The sequence below is a fragment of the Chaetodon trifascialis genome, chromosome 17, assembly GCF_039877785.1.
Source record: "Chaetodon trifascialis isolate fChaTrf1 chromosome 17, fChaTrf1.hap1, whole genome shotgun sequence".
Lineage (NCBI taxonomy): Eukaryota > Metazoa > Chordata > Actinopteri > Chaetodontiformes > Chaetodontidae > Chaetodon > Chaetodon trifascialis.
The window spans coordinates 12,786,053-12,799,622 of record NC_092072.1 but is presented as its reverse complement, the minus strand read 5'-3'; the positions used below and the strand labels follow the sequence as shown (position 1 = coordinate 12,799,622).

The 13,570-nt window shown below is 47.9% G+C and overlaps 1 protein-coding gene across 2 annotated transcripts; it reads right to left on the bottom strand.

Moving 5' to 3' along the window:
• Nucleotides 1-186: 186 nt before the first annotated feature.
• Nucleotides 187-8,531, bottom strand: ahdc1 (AT hook, DNA binding motif, containing 1). 2 transcript variants are annotated; one of them, XM_070985393.1, is made up of 5 exons: nucleotides 7,206-8,531; nucleotides 5,365-7,088; nucleotides 4,141-4,898; nucleotides 3,149-3,259; nucleotides 187-2,309 (listed from the first exon to the last, which is right to left on the bottom strand). In XM_070985393.1, the coding sequence occupies exons 1-4, from the start codon at nucleotides 8,412-8,414 to the stop codon at nucleotides 3,183-3,185; spliced, it is 3,768 nt and encodes a 1,255-aa protein (XP_070841494.1). In that variant the 5' UTR covers nucleotides 8,415-8,531; the 3' UTR covers nucleotides 187-2,309; nucleotides 3,149-3,182. The 2 variants fall into 2 exon arrangements, with proteins under 2 accessions (XP_070841494.1, XP_070841493.1); XM_070985392.1 differs by having other exon boundaries at nucleotides 3,149-4,898.
• Nucleotides 8,532-13,570: the final 5,039 nt, after the last annotated feature.

The window sequence follows — 13,570 nt, the reverse complement described above, 5'->3', positions numbered from 1 at the left end:
ATAAAATTGTATTCAGCTGCATGATGAAAATTTTTGCTTAAAGAAGATTTTGATGATGATACATACTTTTACTTGATACTTTTAATACAGTCTTGTAATAGAGAATACCTACAGTGATTCCTACTTACAAAAATGAGAAGTAATGCTACAGATTATAACAGATTTGTTGTTAAACTGACTGAGTTTGTGATTTAGTAGGCCATAGCTTTGTCTGAATTCAGCACAGAAAATTATCATTTGTATTTAAATGAATTGCTGTTATTTTGCATAAATGTGGTATAAAAGAAAAGTCTGTAAGAGAGCTGTTGCTCTGCACCCTCTTCTTTTCTGTCTGTCATGTAGTGCTGTTGACAGTGCGTGTCCCCTTCCACTATACAGTGGAATGTCACAGCAAACACATTTCCTCCGGCCATGTCTGAGTCTATTTAGTCAGCCTGTTGACAAACTGTACACAATATGCAGCCAGTAAACTCCCCCCATCTGCTTTCTTTCTCTCTCACTCGTTCTGTCTGTCTGGCACGCACACGCATACACACAAGCTGCAGATGTACAATATTTGCTCTATTATAGCAAGTTTCCCCTGTGAGGACATGAAATTAGCATGGGGTCCCTTCCTGTCAGCTCTCTGGTACCACCAGCCTTCATGCTGCGCTTTAATACATTTCCTTATTTGGAAGAGGAATTTTGAAACCCTACATTTTTGTGCATTTTGTTTCAGTGGCTTTAAAACCTCTCCTCCACTCTTTTCTGCTTTCCTCAGTCTGGCTTCTTTCTTTCCCCTCCAACACATCCTTCCCTCCCCACCATCCATTCCTCTCCTCCCCTCCCTTTCACTCCCTGTCGAATTGTGTCCTTGACTGAACTCTCTCGCTCACAGTCCCAGACAGCCTGGGCAAAGCCCAATACTCACGAAGGCTCTAAAACACACACACACAAACATGCTCACATCTCCCCAAAGAAGCAATATGCTATACACAAGATTACCAATGGCAAGAACAGAATGTGTATTTAAATATTTTGCACCTCAGATACATACATGATATGTAACAGACAGATATACAATTTTTTCATCACAAAAACCACCAAACAACACAAGACCACAGAAAAAAGAAGGGAGAGAGCGAAAGAAAGAATGAGGCCCCGCCAAGACTTTGGTGTCTGGGGAGCTTCACTCCTTTTGACCCCACAGGCACACACACACATTCACACACACATAGATGCACACATACACACAAATACATGCATTACTGCAGTCACGCAAGCACACCCTCCTCTGGCTCACATCAGCACACAGAAAACAAGAGTCTCTTTGGGGCCGTTGTGTGATTTCAATGTCTCTTTCCCTTGTAGTTAAAACAGCAAAACACAGGATGTTGGGTCTCCATGCTGCAATCCTCCCCCACCCCCCGCCCCCCCCCCCCCCCAGAGCAGAGAAACCATGGCAGAACGCTGAGGAGGGCATGTTGATGATGGACCTTCAGAGTGAAGAGGGGGGGCCCCTGGCTTGGAGCTGGAGTCATATGTACAGATGCTGGTATTTTAAGAGCAGAAACTGGTTTAGTCCACTTTTCTCTTATGGTACGCAACACAAGGAGTGCACAGAGCGGGACATTTGCTAGGCTCATGGTATTTAAAAAGTTGATTTGGGCTCAGATGCGGTTCAGGTTAGGGCACAAGACAGAAATGCAGGGTTAGTGTAGGTCGAGTGCAGACCACAGTTGCTGGTTTAGCGGAGGAGGGCAGGTTGAGAGAAAACAGAGGAACGACACAGAAACAGAGAGAGAGAGCAGTGTGATCCTAGCTTGTCCATATTGCAGATGTACAGAACAGGACCAGATAGATTTGTCAAGATACAAACTTCTGGGGAACAGAAGTCACAGCAGGACTCAAAGGGGTGAGGGAATAGGTTTGTCTGTCCGTCAGCGTCTGGTATTCATCTGTCAGCTCCTCTCGGCCCTTCCCTCATACCAGCATAGAAGGTGAGTGAGTGTACACATGTATGATTTTATGTGTTCATGTTTAGGTAGTGAATTAATCTGCACATGCGTGTCTATGTGTGTGTGTGTGTGTGTGTGTGTGTGTGTGTGTGTGTGTGTGTGTGTGTGCGCGCGCGCATTTGTGTGTGCGTGCATGCTTGGGCATTTAAGTTGCAGTTGATCTTGATTGTCAGTGCTGGAGAATTAAAGCTTTACTGTCCAAAGCTGGCAGCTAAATTCTCACCCTTCATTTCACAGTCTCTCACAAAGAAGTCTCCTTACCAAAAAAGAAAAAAATGTTTGCAAATCTGTAAAAGCTTGGATTGAATGCACCTGAAAGAAAAACAGAGGGAGAGAGAAAGAGGTGACAAGAGAGTAATATGAGACTATGATATTTTTGACAGTGGTGAAATAAAAAGCAAGCTGTATTGGATTGAATTAACTAAACCTTGACACTATTTTAACAGGTCTTTGTACACATACTTTACTGTAAGTAACACCATATTTGATTTGGTGCTAAAAGGAATGTAGTAAGTGTGTGTGTGTGTGTGTGTGTGTGTGTGTGTGTGTGTGTGTGTGTGTGTGTGTGTGTGTGTGTGTGTGTGTGTGTGTGCATTGTGGTGGTGTTGCTGTTGTACTTCATTTTTATTGATTTACATATTTGTACTTCAGCTTAAGAGTTGACATGGACTTTGACTGTTTGTGCAAGTTTTGAGACACAGGCCATCATGAAACACATTCCAATCCACTTCCATTAAATCAGCAACAGTTTGCAAACACGGAGTATCTAAGGAAGTCAATTAGTTTATTAATAAGTTATTTAACTGGACCTTCTCTTACCAATTAGATATGCATGTTTTGTGAAACTGATACAAAAATATCACTGTAAATGTTTATATCAACTTTTTATTTCCTAATTACAACCACTAATAGTGCTTCATCATCCAATTAAATATCAAGTAATGAACAGATATACAGTTTTCCATATCTACTGATGGATCATTTCTAATGTCTTTTTTTCCTTATTGCCCAATTACATATCAATGAGCTGCTTTCAAATCAAAAGTACACTCATCCTTAGTATCAAGCTCTCCTCTGGACATGACTATTAGAGTTCCACTGGTGGTCCTTAGTTGTTTGCGTGAAGATTAAATAAAACCAAATAAACTCACCTGCTGTTACAGGCTGGTGACGCTGAAGCTGTCATCATTGGTTGGGTCCAGGAGCTGGCACAGCACCCCACCTCCCTGAGCCACCTGGGAGGAGTAGCGGTGTCCCATGCCCTGATAGGATTGATGGGACAAGGAGAAGCCGCTAGTGTCCTCCTGATGGGGCGAGGAGTCCAGGGGGGGTTTGGGGTATGGAGAGTGAGGCAAGGGGCCCTGGCGATGGCCTGTGCTCATAGCATGGGGGGTCAGATCCCGCTTATGGGGGGGCGCGGTTGAGGGAGGGCTGCACTCCTCATAAAGCACGGGTGTTGAGTGGGAGTGGAGGCTGGTACTGGGGTTGGAGTGTGTATGGGAGGGGAGGTGAGAGTTGGGGTTGGTGTGTGTGTTGTGGTGGGGCTGATTGTTGGTGTGAGGGTTTGAGTGGGAGAGGGGGTTGCTCTGGAGGTGTGAGGTGGGATGGGTGTTGGAGTGTGAGCTCAGGTTTGCATGAGACTGCGTATTGTGAAGGTGTGTGTCATGGGGACTCGGGTTCATATGTGTGTGTGTGTTCACACTCGGGCCAGTGAGTGGATTGCCATGTGTATTTCCATGAGGACTTGTGTGTGTGTGCACGGCTGTATTTGTGTGTGTGGTGTGTGAGTGTGGGCTGGGGCTGCTGCTGTGCGATGTCTGTCCGTACCAGTATGGGGAGCTGCAGTAGCTGGGAGAATCATACTGCGAGAACTGTGGGTCTTTTGGAGGGGGGCGGTGTGAGGGACTCAGTGCAGTGCCGCAGTGGGGTGTTACCCGGGGTGAGGGAGAGCATGAGGGGGAGAAGGTCCTGGAGGGTACAGGGTGGTAAGATTGGGGCGGAGGAGGGGTGGGCTTGGGAGGGTAAGGGGGAGATGAGACACTAGGTGAAAGTGAAGAGGAGGACTCTCCAGGGTATAAGGCTGGATATCGCTCCTCAGAGGAAGGTGTAGAGGGGTGGGCAGAATAAGGGGAAGGGTACTCACAGGGGTCCTGGAGGTAGCTGGACGGTGGTGCAGGATTGGGAGTGGCCAGGGGAGAGAGGCTGCTACTGTCTCCACTGTAATAGTCCAGCCCCTCCTGGAACAGTCCAGACCCCTCTGGACCTCCAGCAGTCACTGCTCCTCCTGCTCCGGATACAGAGGCAGCCTTGCCCCTGCCTTTGGCGCCTGATGGCCGCTCTCTTTGACATGGAGACAAACCCCCTCTGCCTCCTCTAGACCCTCTTCCCCGTCCTCCAACCCCTCCCCGCTTAGGTCCAGGAGTAGGCGTTGGGGAGGGACTGGATGGGGAATCAGAATGTAAAGCAGAACCCCCTTCTTTTTCTGATTGTGGTTCAGTCCGTTTCCTGCGACCGCGGCCGGGTTTGCTGGTTCCCCCGCCCTGGAAGAGGACATTTTGGCTCCAATTGTACGAAGGCCCCGAAGCACTCTCATGCCAATCCATCATCAACTTCTCCAAACTGGACAAACTTGATTGACCCCCCTCTCCACTAACAGATGCAGCCTCATTCTGCTTATATGTGCCACCTGTAGAGCTGGGTCCACTACCAGTAGCTGCAGATCCAAGATGTGAAGAATCAGAAGAGGACTCTGAAAGACTTTCAGGAAAAGGCTGTCGTTTGGCCTTCTGGGGAGTGTAGTTGGAGATATCCAAGATGTCTTTGGACTCGCTGGAGCCATATTCACTGTAGCTGTGATACTGATGCCCAAAGCTGTCTGTTGACCAGCCACCAAAACCTTGTCTAAAAAAAAAATAAAAAATAAAAAAAATCCATAAACATAGCAACACAAATTATAAAAGACACAAGCAGCACTTGAGTAACTGCTCTTGGTTGAAGGTGTAACAAGTAGGAGCCTTAAGAGCATGGATAAAGGTGGATAAATGCAGTGCACATTTTAGCCCTGAGCTAACTAATGTCAGATATCGACTGTTAATTAGCATATGAGAGACATGTCAGAATTGAAAATGATGTTCTTGGGTAAAACATTTAAGATTATGTAATTCACATCACTTTGTTCTAGCTATGATCAGACTTTTATTTGTTTGCACTTCTTTACTCACTGAAGTATACATTTAATCACATATTCATCACAAACCCTTCACAACCAAGTCAGATTTTTGTGTAAAAATGAATTCAGGATGTTCTTGAATTCATTGTATTGCTTTTTGAGTATTATTATGGTGACAGGTAGCCACATGTTATTTACCTGTAACTCCACTGACTGGAGTTGTACTGTTTGAAACCTTCTGGAGAGGAGGAGGAGCTGAAGGGGCTACTTTTGGCCACAGACATGTACCCTCCTCCTGGTGATGTGGGTCCTGCTGACTCCCCCCGCACCATAGAGGAATGACCTACTCCTGGATATCCACTATAGCCCCGCTTGAGTCCTGCCTGGTAGTTAGAATAACCCATTTGACCAACAGTGGTGGCCTTGCCGCTGCTGTGTCCAGATCCATATGCAAAGCTGCAGTCTGCGGATCTCTGTGGCACTGCAGGAGAAGATGAGGAGTAACCAGAGGAGTAGTGGCCATAAGAGGCAGGATGGGGGGAGCTAGGAGAGTGTGAGAGAGTTAGAGGAGTGGATTTGGGATAGGTAGAAGTGGTGGGCGATGTTTGGGCCAAGCTGCCATAGCTGTATGGAGGCCTAGCTGAGGAACAATGTGTCTGGGCTGAACCCTCCACCCCAGAACTTGTACCTTTGGTGCTCCACTTGGGGAATGCAGGGGACCAGCTGTGGCTAGTAGCTGGACTGGATGGCTCATAACCAGGGGTGGATGAAGCTTTGCGGGGGTCTGACTGTGAGGAGGAGATGTCTAACAGGTCTGATGAATCATCTGAGTCGAGGAGTGACCGGAAATATCCAGCAAACAGGCCTTGTGAGTCCTCCCCAGCTGGACGAACCCCTCTGCTTCCTCCTGGACTGCTGAAGGCACCTCCCCTTCCAACCTCACAGGAGGAAAAGCCCCCCCTTGTAGATCCACAGAGCTGATACCCACCCAAACTCCTCTCCTTGTCCATACCCCCCTCCTCACCCCAACCACCTGCCCCATTTGGCCAGTCCTGCCCCATAGACACCCCCTCCCCTTTAAATGCACCATTCTTTCTTATACGTCTCCTCTTGACTGTTTTCTCTCCCCCAGGCTCAGTTCCTACGACACCCCCTCCCCTACCAACCCCACCTACACCTTTTCCCCTTTTCCTAGGTAATCCATGCTCAGAAATGGGGCTCGGTTTCCGCTTTTTGCCAATGGATTCAAAGAAGTCACTGAAGGTGCTCTTATTGCGCTCACTGCCCCCAATCCCCCCTGCTGCTCCTCCACCTCTTCCAGTACCCCCTCCTCTGCCACCTCTGGGACGTCTAAACCCAGTCAGCCGGTGGAGCAGGGTGGATATACCAGGGTTTTCCAAGGGGGTGTGAAAGCTTTCTGGCTCACTGGGTGTCCAGCAGCGAGGGGGAGAGCAACGGCCAGTGGCAGGGGGCTGGCGGTTTAAAAAGGCCAGTTTGGACAGAACATCCCCATACTCTGTTTTCACATCATTAGTATCATTAACATAGGATGGGTAAGGGGAAGGGAGTTTAGTCCGACGCCGCCTCTGGGGCTTCTTGGGCTGGTCTCCATTACCACCAGCATTCCCAGCATTCTGAGCCTCTCCTGGTATTCCTGGCAGGGCCTGTTTAGGTGGTCGTCCCCGCCTGCGCTTTAGAATAACCGGCAGTTCTCCAGGAGGGAACATCACCATAACACTCTTCCCATTGTTCTTCATGCGGAGAAGTGCGGTCGGCTCTCGAACTACCTCTGAACCCTCCAACCCGCCATCATGGCCTTTCTCTGGCCCTGTAACTGTCTCCAAATTGGAAATCTTGTAGCTCTTCTGTCGGCGGCTAAGGCTAATGGGAATGCGAGCCACCTTGACAACAATCTTTCTCATCTGTAAAGCAGAGACCAACATAAAACATATGCAACTGGAAATAAACATCTATTACATACATGATATGAAGTTGTCTGTTTGGTGAAGATACTGTAATGATACTAGAAATTAACTTACGCCGACAAAACGCCCACGTCTCCGGTTATTGGAAGAAGACACCCCCAACTCTGCAACAGGTCCCTCCTTCACAGTTAGCAGAGATGCAGGGATGGTGGATGTGTTTACAAAAGGGAGATGAGAGGTAGCGCGATGAGTCAAGGACTGGGCTGCCTGGCGCTTTTTCATGACACTTTTAGGAGCTGCTCTTTGGACAGATTTCGGGGCAGGCCTAGACCTGGATTTAGGCCCAGGTCTATGCCCAAGTCTGGGCCCAGGTTTAGGTATAGGTTTAGGAACAGGTTTGGGTACAGTTAGAGGAAGAGCAATGTCTGTGAGGCAAGGAGCTGTGGGGAGAACAGCCTCCACAGACACGTGCTCTTCTTTATCGCCAACAGCCACTTCCTCCTCTTTAACCCTCCAGATCTTTTCCAAGACTTCATCCTGCTCCTCTCCTCCCTTCTCCCTCCCTGCTCTCTTCTCCCCATCCTCTATGCTTCGGCGAAGGCGGGAGGATTTGCGCAGGTGACAGGGGAAGCGGGGACGTCCGGAACTGCGGAGTGCATACTTCTTCTCTGCCTCCACAGGAAGAGAAGAAGAGCCTGTGTTTGGGTTTGGACCAATAGGGACTGGACAAAAGGTTGTGGGCATGTCTGTCTCTATAGAGAGGACTGGGGCTGCCAGCTGATTGGTGGAGGCAGGATGATTGCCAAGTGCCAAAGACAGGGGTTGAGGTGAGGTTGTGTGTATGGCCTCTGGTGGTGTGAGAGTTCTGGAGCATTCTGGCGCAACAGAGCCCGCATGTGCGTTGATATCCATGTGTCCACAATCATCCATGTGTGCCTGTGAAACAGCCTGTGCATGTTCGTCTGGGTCTATGTGCGTTTGCATGTTTCTAAGTGTCTCTGCAAATGTATGCGTCTCAGCAGTAGTATGGGTCTCCGTCTGCCTTCGTCGGCAGGTACTGTGCCCCAGCCTTCTCTGTAGATGGAGACCGTTGGCCAGGGCAGAAGGAGAGGAGGAAGGAAAGTGGTCGGACATCACCGGGGCCAGTCCATCATTAGAGAGATCCTGGGACCCCTCCTGGAGCCCAAGCTCCCTGGTCCAGAGCTCAGGCCCTGACAGCCCCTCCAGCCCCCCGACACACGCTTTACCCTCTGCCTGAGTCCCACCACAGTCCACTGGAGCCCCAGTTTGGCCTGAATGTAGGTGATCCGACAAGCCACTCATTCAGTGAATGGTCATGCAGGCACCGAGGGAGGAAAAAGAGGGTGATGTTTTCTGCTGTATGAAAATTAGTGTTTCTTCTTTGTGGCTGGCTTCCTCCAAGAACTGGCAAGAAGACTCAGGGACCCTAGGACAGAAATACAAACAATATTGTTAACTGGATGGGAAGTCTTCAAATAGAGTAAATCTCCTTGCTGCATTTAAGATATAGTATTTAATCTTAACTCCTTGCTTCTAAATATAGTAGTCATTGTAAGGCATCAAACACTACATAAAAATCAAATATTTGCAACACAGATGAAACTGCGGTTGTGTGATAGAATCGTCAACATTTTTGGCAATGGGCCAAAAACCTAATCCGTAATGCACTCTACTCTATTAACTGTGCCACCCACACAGCAGCATTACAACATTAGATTACATTTACCATTCATTTCCTGCTCAATTGGTTGCTTTTACCGAATGGTTGTGGTGATGATTCTGATTTTGATTCTGAGTTGAGCCTCACTCTGTCTGCCTGACTGGCTCTGTTCTGCAGGGGATCATTGGGTCATCAATACTGCAGTGGAGAGCTCACATACTTCTCTCTCTCCCCTCTGCTCCTGTCTTTTGCCCATGGTTGCTAGAGTGAGAGAACGAGAAAGAAAGACAGGCAGAGAGACAGAGAGACAAGGGGAGACAGGGAGTTAAAGAAGGTGGGAGAAAAAGAAGGGAGTGTGGAGGAGGGTGGAGCAGAGAGAAAAAGAGAATAAGAGATTAGTACATGATGTCACAGCATGCATCAGACCAGACTAGAATCAGTATTTTGGTGAGGGCTGCACCATCTCACACCAGACGCAATTATTTTGGAAGATGACTTGCAATATAAATGTTTTAACTCTAATTGTAGTTGGTATTTCACTTCGATGTGCACCAACAGATTGCAGGTACACATGTAAGCCAGTGCCACTGTATCTATATGACTGGATTTTCAATGTATTCACTAACACACACCGAGGATCATCACTACATGGTGATGACCTTTCTTATGCCACATTTTTCTATCTCACCACATTGAAATGAGCAGGTTTACATCCAAAATCCATAACTTCTAATAAACAGTTAACAGTAGTCACAATCACACACACACACACTCACACTGCATGCCACATTTCACCAAAACTATTCAGATGCATTACAAAGCACTAGACTTGGAGGGTGCAACAAGAATGAAAATGTGTGAATAATCACAGCCACCAGGGGGAAGCAGAGAGGTGATGAATTGAGAGGTGTTAAGAGGATGGAGAGATGAAGGTGACAGAAAGACAGGAACGATGGAGGGATTATAGAAACCCAGAGCAGAGGAGAAATGGAAGTACAGACAGCCAGAACAGACACAAGTCCTGTGAAATCTGGACCACACGACTCTCATATGACAGCATGCACACACACATTCAAACACTAATACAAGCACGCGTGCCACACTTCCACGCATGTATGCAGATGACTGGCTCTAACACTGTACCACACTCCCTACGTACAACACAATTCTGTCCATCCTCAGATCTCCCTGCCTCCCTCTCCAACATATGGCTCTGATTACGAGGGAGGGAGAATGACAGGGAGGGGAGGGGGTGAGAGACACCAGAAAGAGTGCGTGAATGGGTGAGAAAGTATGAGGGAGGGCGAGAGACAGAAGAAGTACAGGGAGGTGAAAGACGTGATTTAGACAGGGAAACGATGGTAAGTGGAGGGACAAACAGAGGCAGACAGATTTAAGAGGGAGGGAAAAAAAAGTTGGAGGAAGCAGCAGAGGAAGAGAAGGAGGAGGAGTGGGAGAGTTTTGCTGTAGCAGAGTTTGGGGCTGCACACATGGAGGAGACCAACCTCAATGTTGTGCTGCTCTGAGGAATGACACAACTGGGACAGACACACACAGAGATGAACACACACACACACACACACACACACACACACACACACACACACACACACACACACACACACACACACACACACACACACACACACACACAAACACATACTTTCTTTAACCCCATCACCCACTCCCTCCTGTGCCCAGTGCTGTCTCCCTGCCTCTCTCCCTGCCTCCCCCCCACCCCACCCCCACCCCTTCTCTCCCATTCTCGTTCTCACTTTCTCTCTCGTCTAATTAACAGCATTCATTAATTAAGGCTCCATCTGACCGGCGTGCGAGAGAGGGAGAAGAACACATGCTTTAATTAAACATTGCTGCACATGTGCTTACACATACATGCACACACTGTCAGACACACACACACACACACACACACACACACACACACACACACACACACACACACACACAGAGCGACACATACCAACACACCAAGACACATTCAAATATGCCTCCACAGCTTCATCCTCCCACACACTCACACATCGATTTGCGCATAAAGACATACATGTCACACACACACGCACACATACACAGTCATGCACGATCATACACAAAACAAAGACACACATGCAAATATCCCTCTACTGTGCTCTGTGGGGGGCATTCTGACAGGGCTTAGATGCCAGCCAATCAAACGCTCCCACTATGATTCATTGTTTAAGCAAACACTCCTGGCATCCATCAGCCGCCATTCCAATATATTCACCGTCATACGTAGCAAATGCGTTTTGGTGCATTTTACTGTGAATGGCTCTGGGGCTTTGGAACACACAGTGGCGTAGTATTGTCTCTGTGAAAGCAGCCGATGGTGTGCACTGCTCTCACATGACGATCTGTTGAATCTGTTTCACAAAGAACAGCTCTCCTACGACTGATAGTCTTTGAAAATTTTTCATCTTGTACGTTTGTCATCTGCACATAAAAGTTTTCGGTGCTCCTGTGTGCTTACAGGAAAGGCAACAACACAGAACGCCACAGAGTGTAGGTGCGCACGTGCCACTGTGAAATTAGAGACGAGAACCTGTCATTTTCCAGTTTGGGCAGTTGCCCTGTTGTGCATAGTCTGAGAGTACATGGTAGCTGTACAGCATATCTATTCTCTTCCCATCTATCTCACTGCCACAAAGGCTTGCAGACTCACAGGCCTGCCAGCAGCAACCCTCAATGAGGAACTAGACCCTGCGTGTGTGTGAGTGAGAGAGAGTGTGGATGTGTTTGTGCTCGCACGCGTGTGTGTGTGTGTATGTCTGCGAGTGTGCGCGTGTATGAGTGTGTCTTCCTGGGTGTGTTTGTAAAAGCACTCACTGAGCTCCAACGGGTGTGCAGTTGTTGCTAAGAGACAGGCAGCAGCACCGAAACAGCATGGGGGGTGTAAGGGAGGGGGACATGGAGGGGAGAGAGAAAGAGAGAGAGGTAGTGAGACAGAGGTGGTGAGGGGAGGAGGGGAGAGCTCCACAGAGAGGTTTAGATAAGAAGAAGGGGGGATAAAACAGGGAGAGGGACAGAGGTAGAGAGATGGAGAAAGTGTATGTGAGGCCAGGAGAGAAGGAAAGGTGGGGAGGGGGGTCCACCGAGACACCGTGCAGAAACTCAGCTACCATCAGGCCCCTCGTTCCTCCACACCACCTCAACCCTGATCCGACCTCAACCTGGAGCTCCAACAGCCTCAAAGCTGCATACAACACATGACAGTGAACAACTTCTTCTGCAAAAACATCATCAACCAAAAGGAAAAAATAATGCAAAAGACAAACAAAACTGTCAGACAACTCGATGACTAACTGTTTTCAAGTCATCCACGAGGTGTTTTCAGTGTGTCATGCTGTATTCCAGATAAACGTCTGTCTGACTTTGTCAATGAAATATTACACATTACATGACATTAACAGCATCACTTGAAAGTGGCCAATCATCTGTAAATCCACTGTTTGCAGTGAGTCAATCAAATCAAATCAAATACTTAACCACGAATGATAGGCCTCTGTGTGGTGCTTTGCAAGTTTAAAAAATCAATGGAAATGCACTGTATTTCTGATCCACATTGATCACAACAGCTTCGGGATTAAAGATACAAACTTTATTCAACTTCAGCAGCATCACAGAACACAAGAACCTTCATTTACCACGAGCACAACATAACCTAGAGATCATCTTAAACTGATAGGTGGACATGTTGGATTTCAAAGCTTTATTTTTCTTCTCACTGTGGAAAAAAAAGTTTTCAGTATTTACTCAACGCTAGGCCAAACAGGCACTGAACAGCTAAAATTCAAGCACATCCAACCTCTTCCAATCAACAGACCTGTATTTTTTGAAAGCTTGAGGTGTGTGTAAGTGTGCCAAAGGGGGCAAGTAAAGTTATCCACACATATTGTACTACTGGGGCCGATGTGCTTGCACACAAATTACCACCAACAACCCTCAAACAGAGCAGAAGTTTGGATTTCAGTGCTGCAGCTCACACACGTCAGTCAAACAGAGACAGCCCAACTGACACACTTACATACAGACCCTCACCCTCCCACCCACTCAAACTCTCCTTCACTTTGACCTCTCCTCTCTTTCTCACCCACTCACATCCCACCCGTCCTGCCCCCCTCCCTCTGAAAAAAACCCCCACCACCTCCCCAGCTGCAGGAAATTCCTAATGATCTCCATCATCAGCGTGCGTGCTGCATCTCCTGCCAAGAGCCAGCATGTGCACGCACGCACACAACAAACACACACACAAAGCATATAAATGAACAGAGAGCAACACATAAACCATATGTGCAGACAAACAAAAAGGGAGACAGACGTTCAGACAGACAGACACACATCTAACGTAAACAGACTTCACACGGACCAGATAGTGGTGGCTCAGCCAAGGATGCACACAGGGGACTGGAGAAGTAGTTCGAAACACCAGACAACACACAACCAGGACCCCCCACCCCCATCTGACTGTCTCACTATCTGACTGTCTCTCTCCTGTTGTTTCTGCAGGAACCTACATGCTGTAGTTATTTTAAGACGAAGAGGACTGTATTACCCCTTCCTCTTCCTCCTCCACCCCCCCTCCTCATTTCTCTTCCTCACTGTTCCCTCTCTCATCTCTCTAGCACCCCCCCATACACACACCTCCCACCCCCAGTTTCTCTCCCACAACACACGCTCCCACTCCCCAACACCCCTCCCTCATCTTCAACTCAGCCTGACACTCTCTCTCTCCTCTCTCTCTCTCTCTCTCCTGCAGGCA

Bases quoted from the DNA above. Each gene is read 5' to 3' on its own strand.
- ahdc1 (XM_070985392.1), bottom strand. From the start codon at position 8,414: ATGAGTGGCTTGTCGGATCACCTACATTCAGGCCAAACTGGGGCTCCA. The intron at 7,089-7,205 runs GTAAGTTAATTT...TCTGCTTTACAG, and splicing joins GACGTGGGCGTTTTGTCGGC to ATGAGAAAGATTGTTGTCAA. The intron at 4,899-5,364 runs GTAAATAACATG...TTTTTTTTTTAG, and splicing joins TCCAGTCAGTGGAGTTACAG to ACAAGGTTTTGGTGGCTGGT.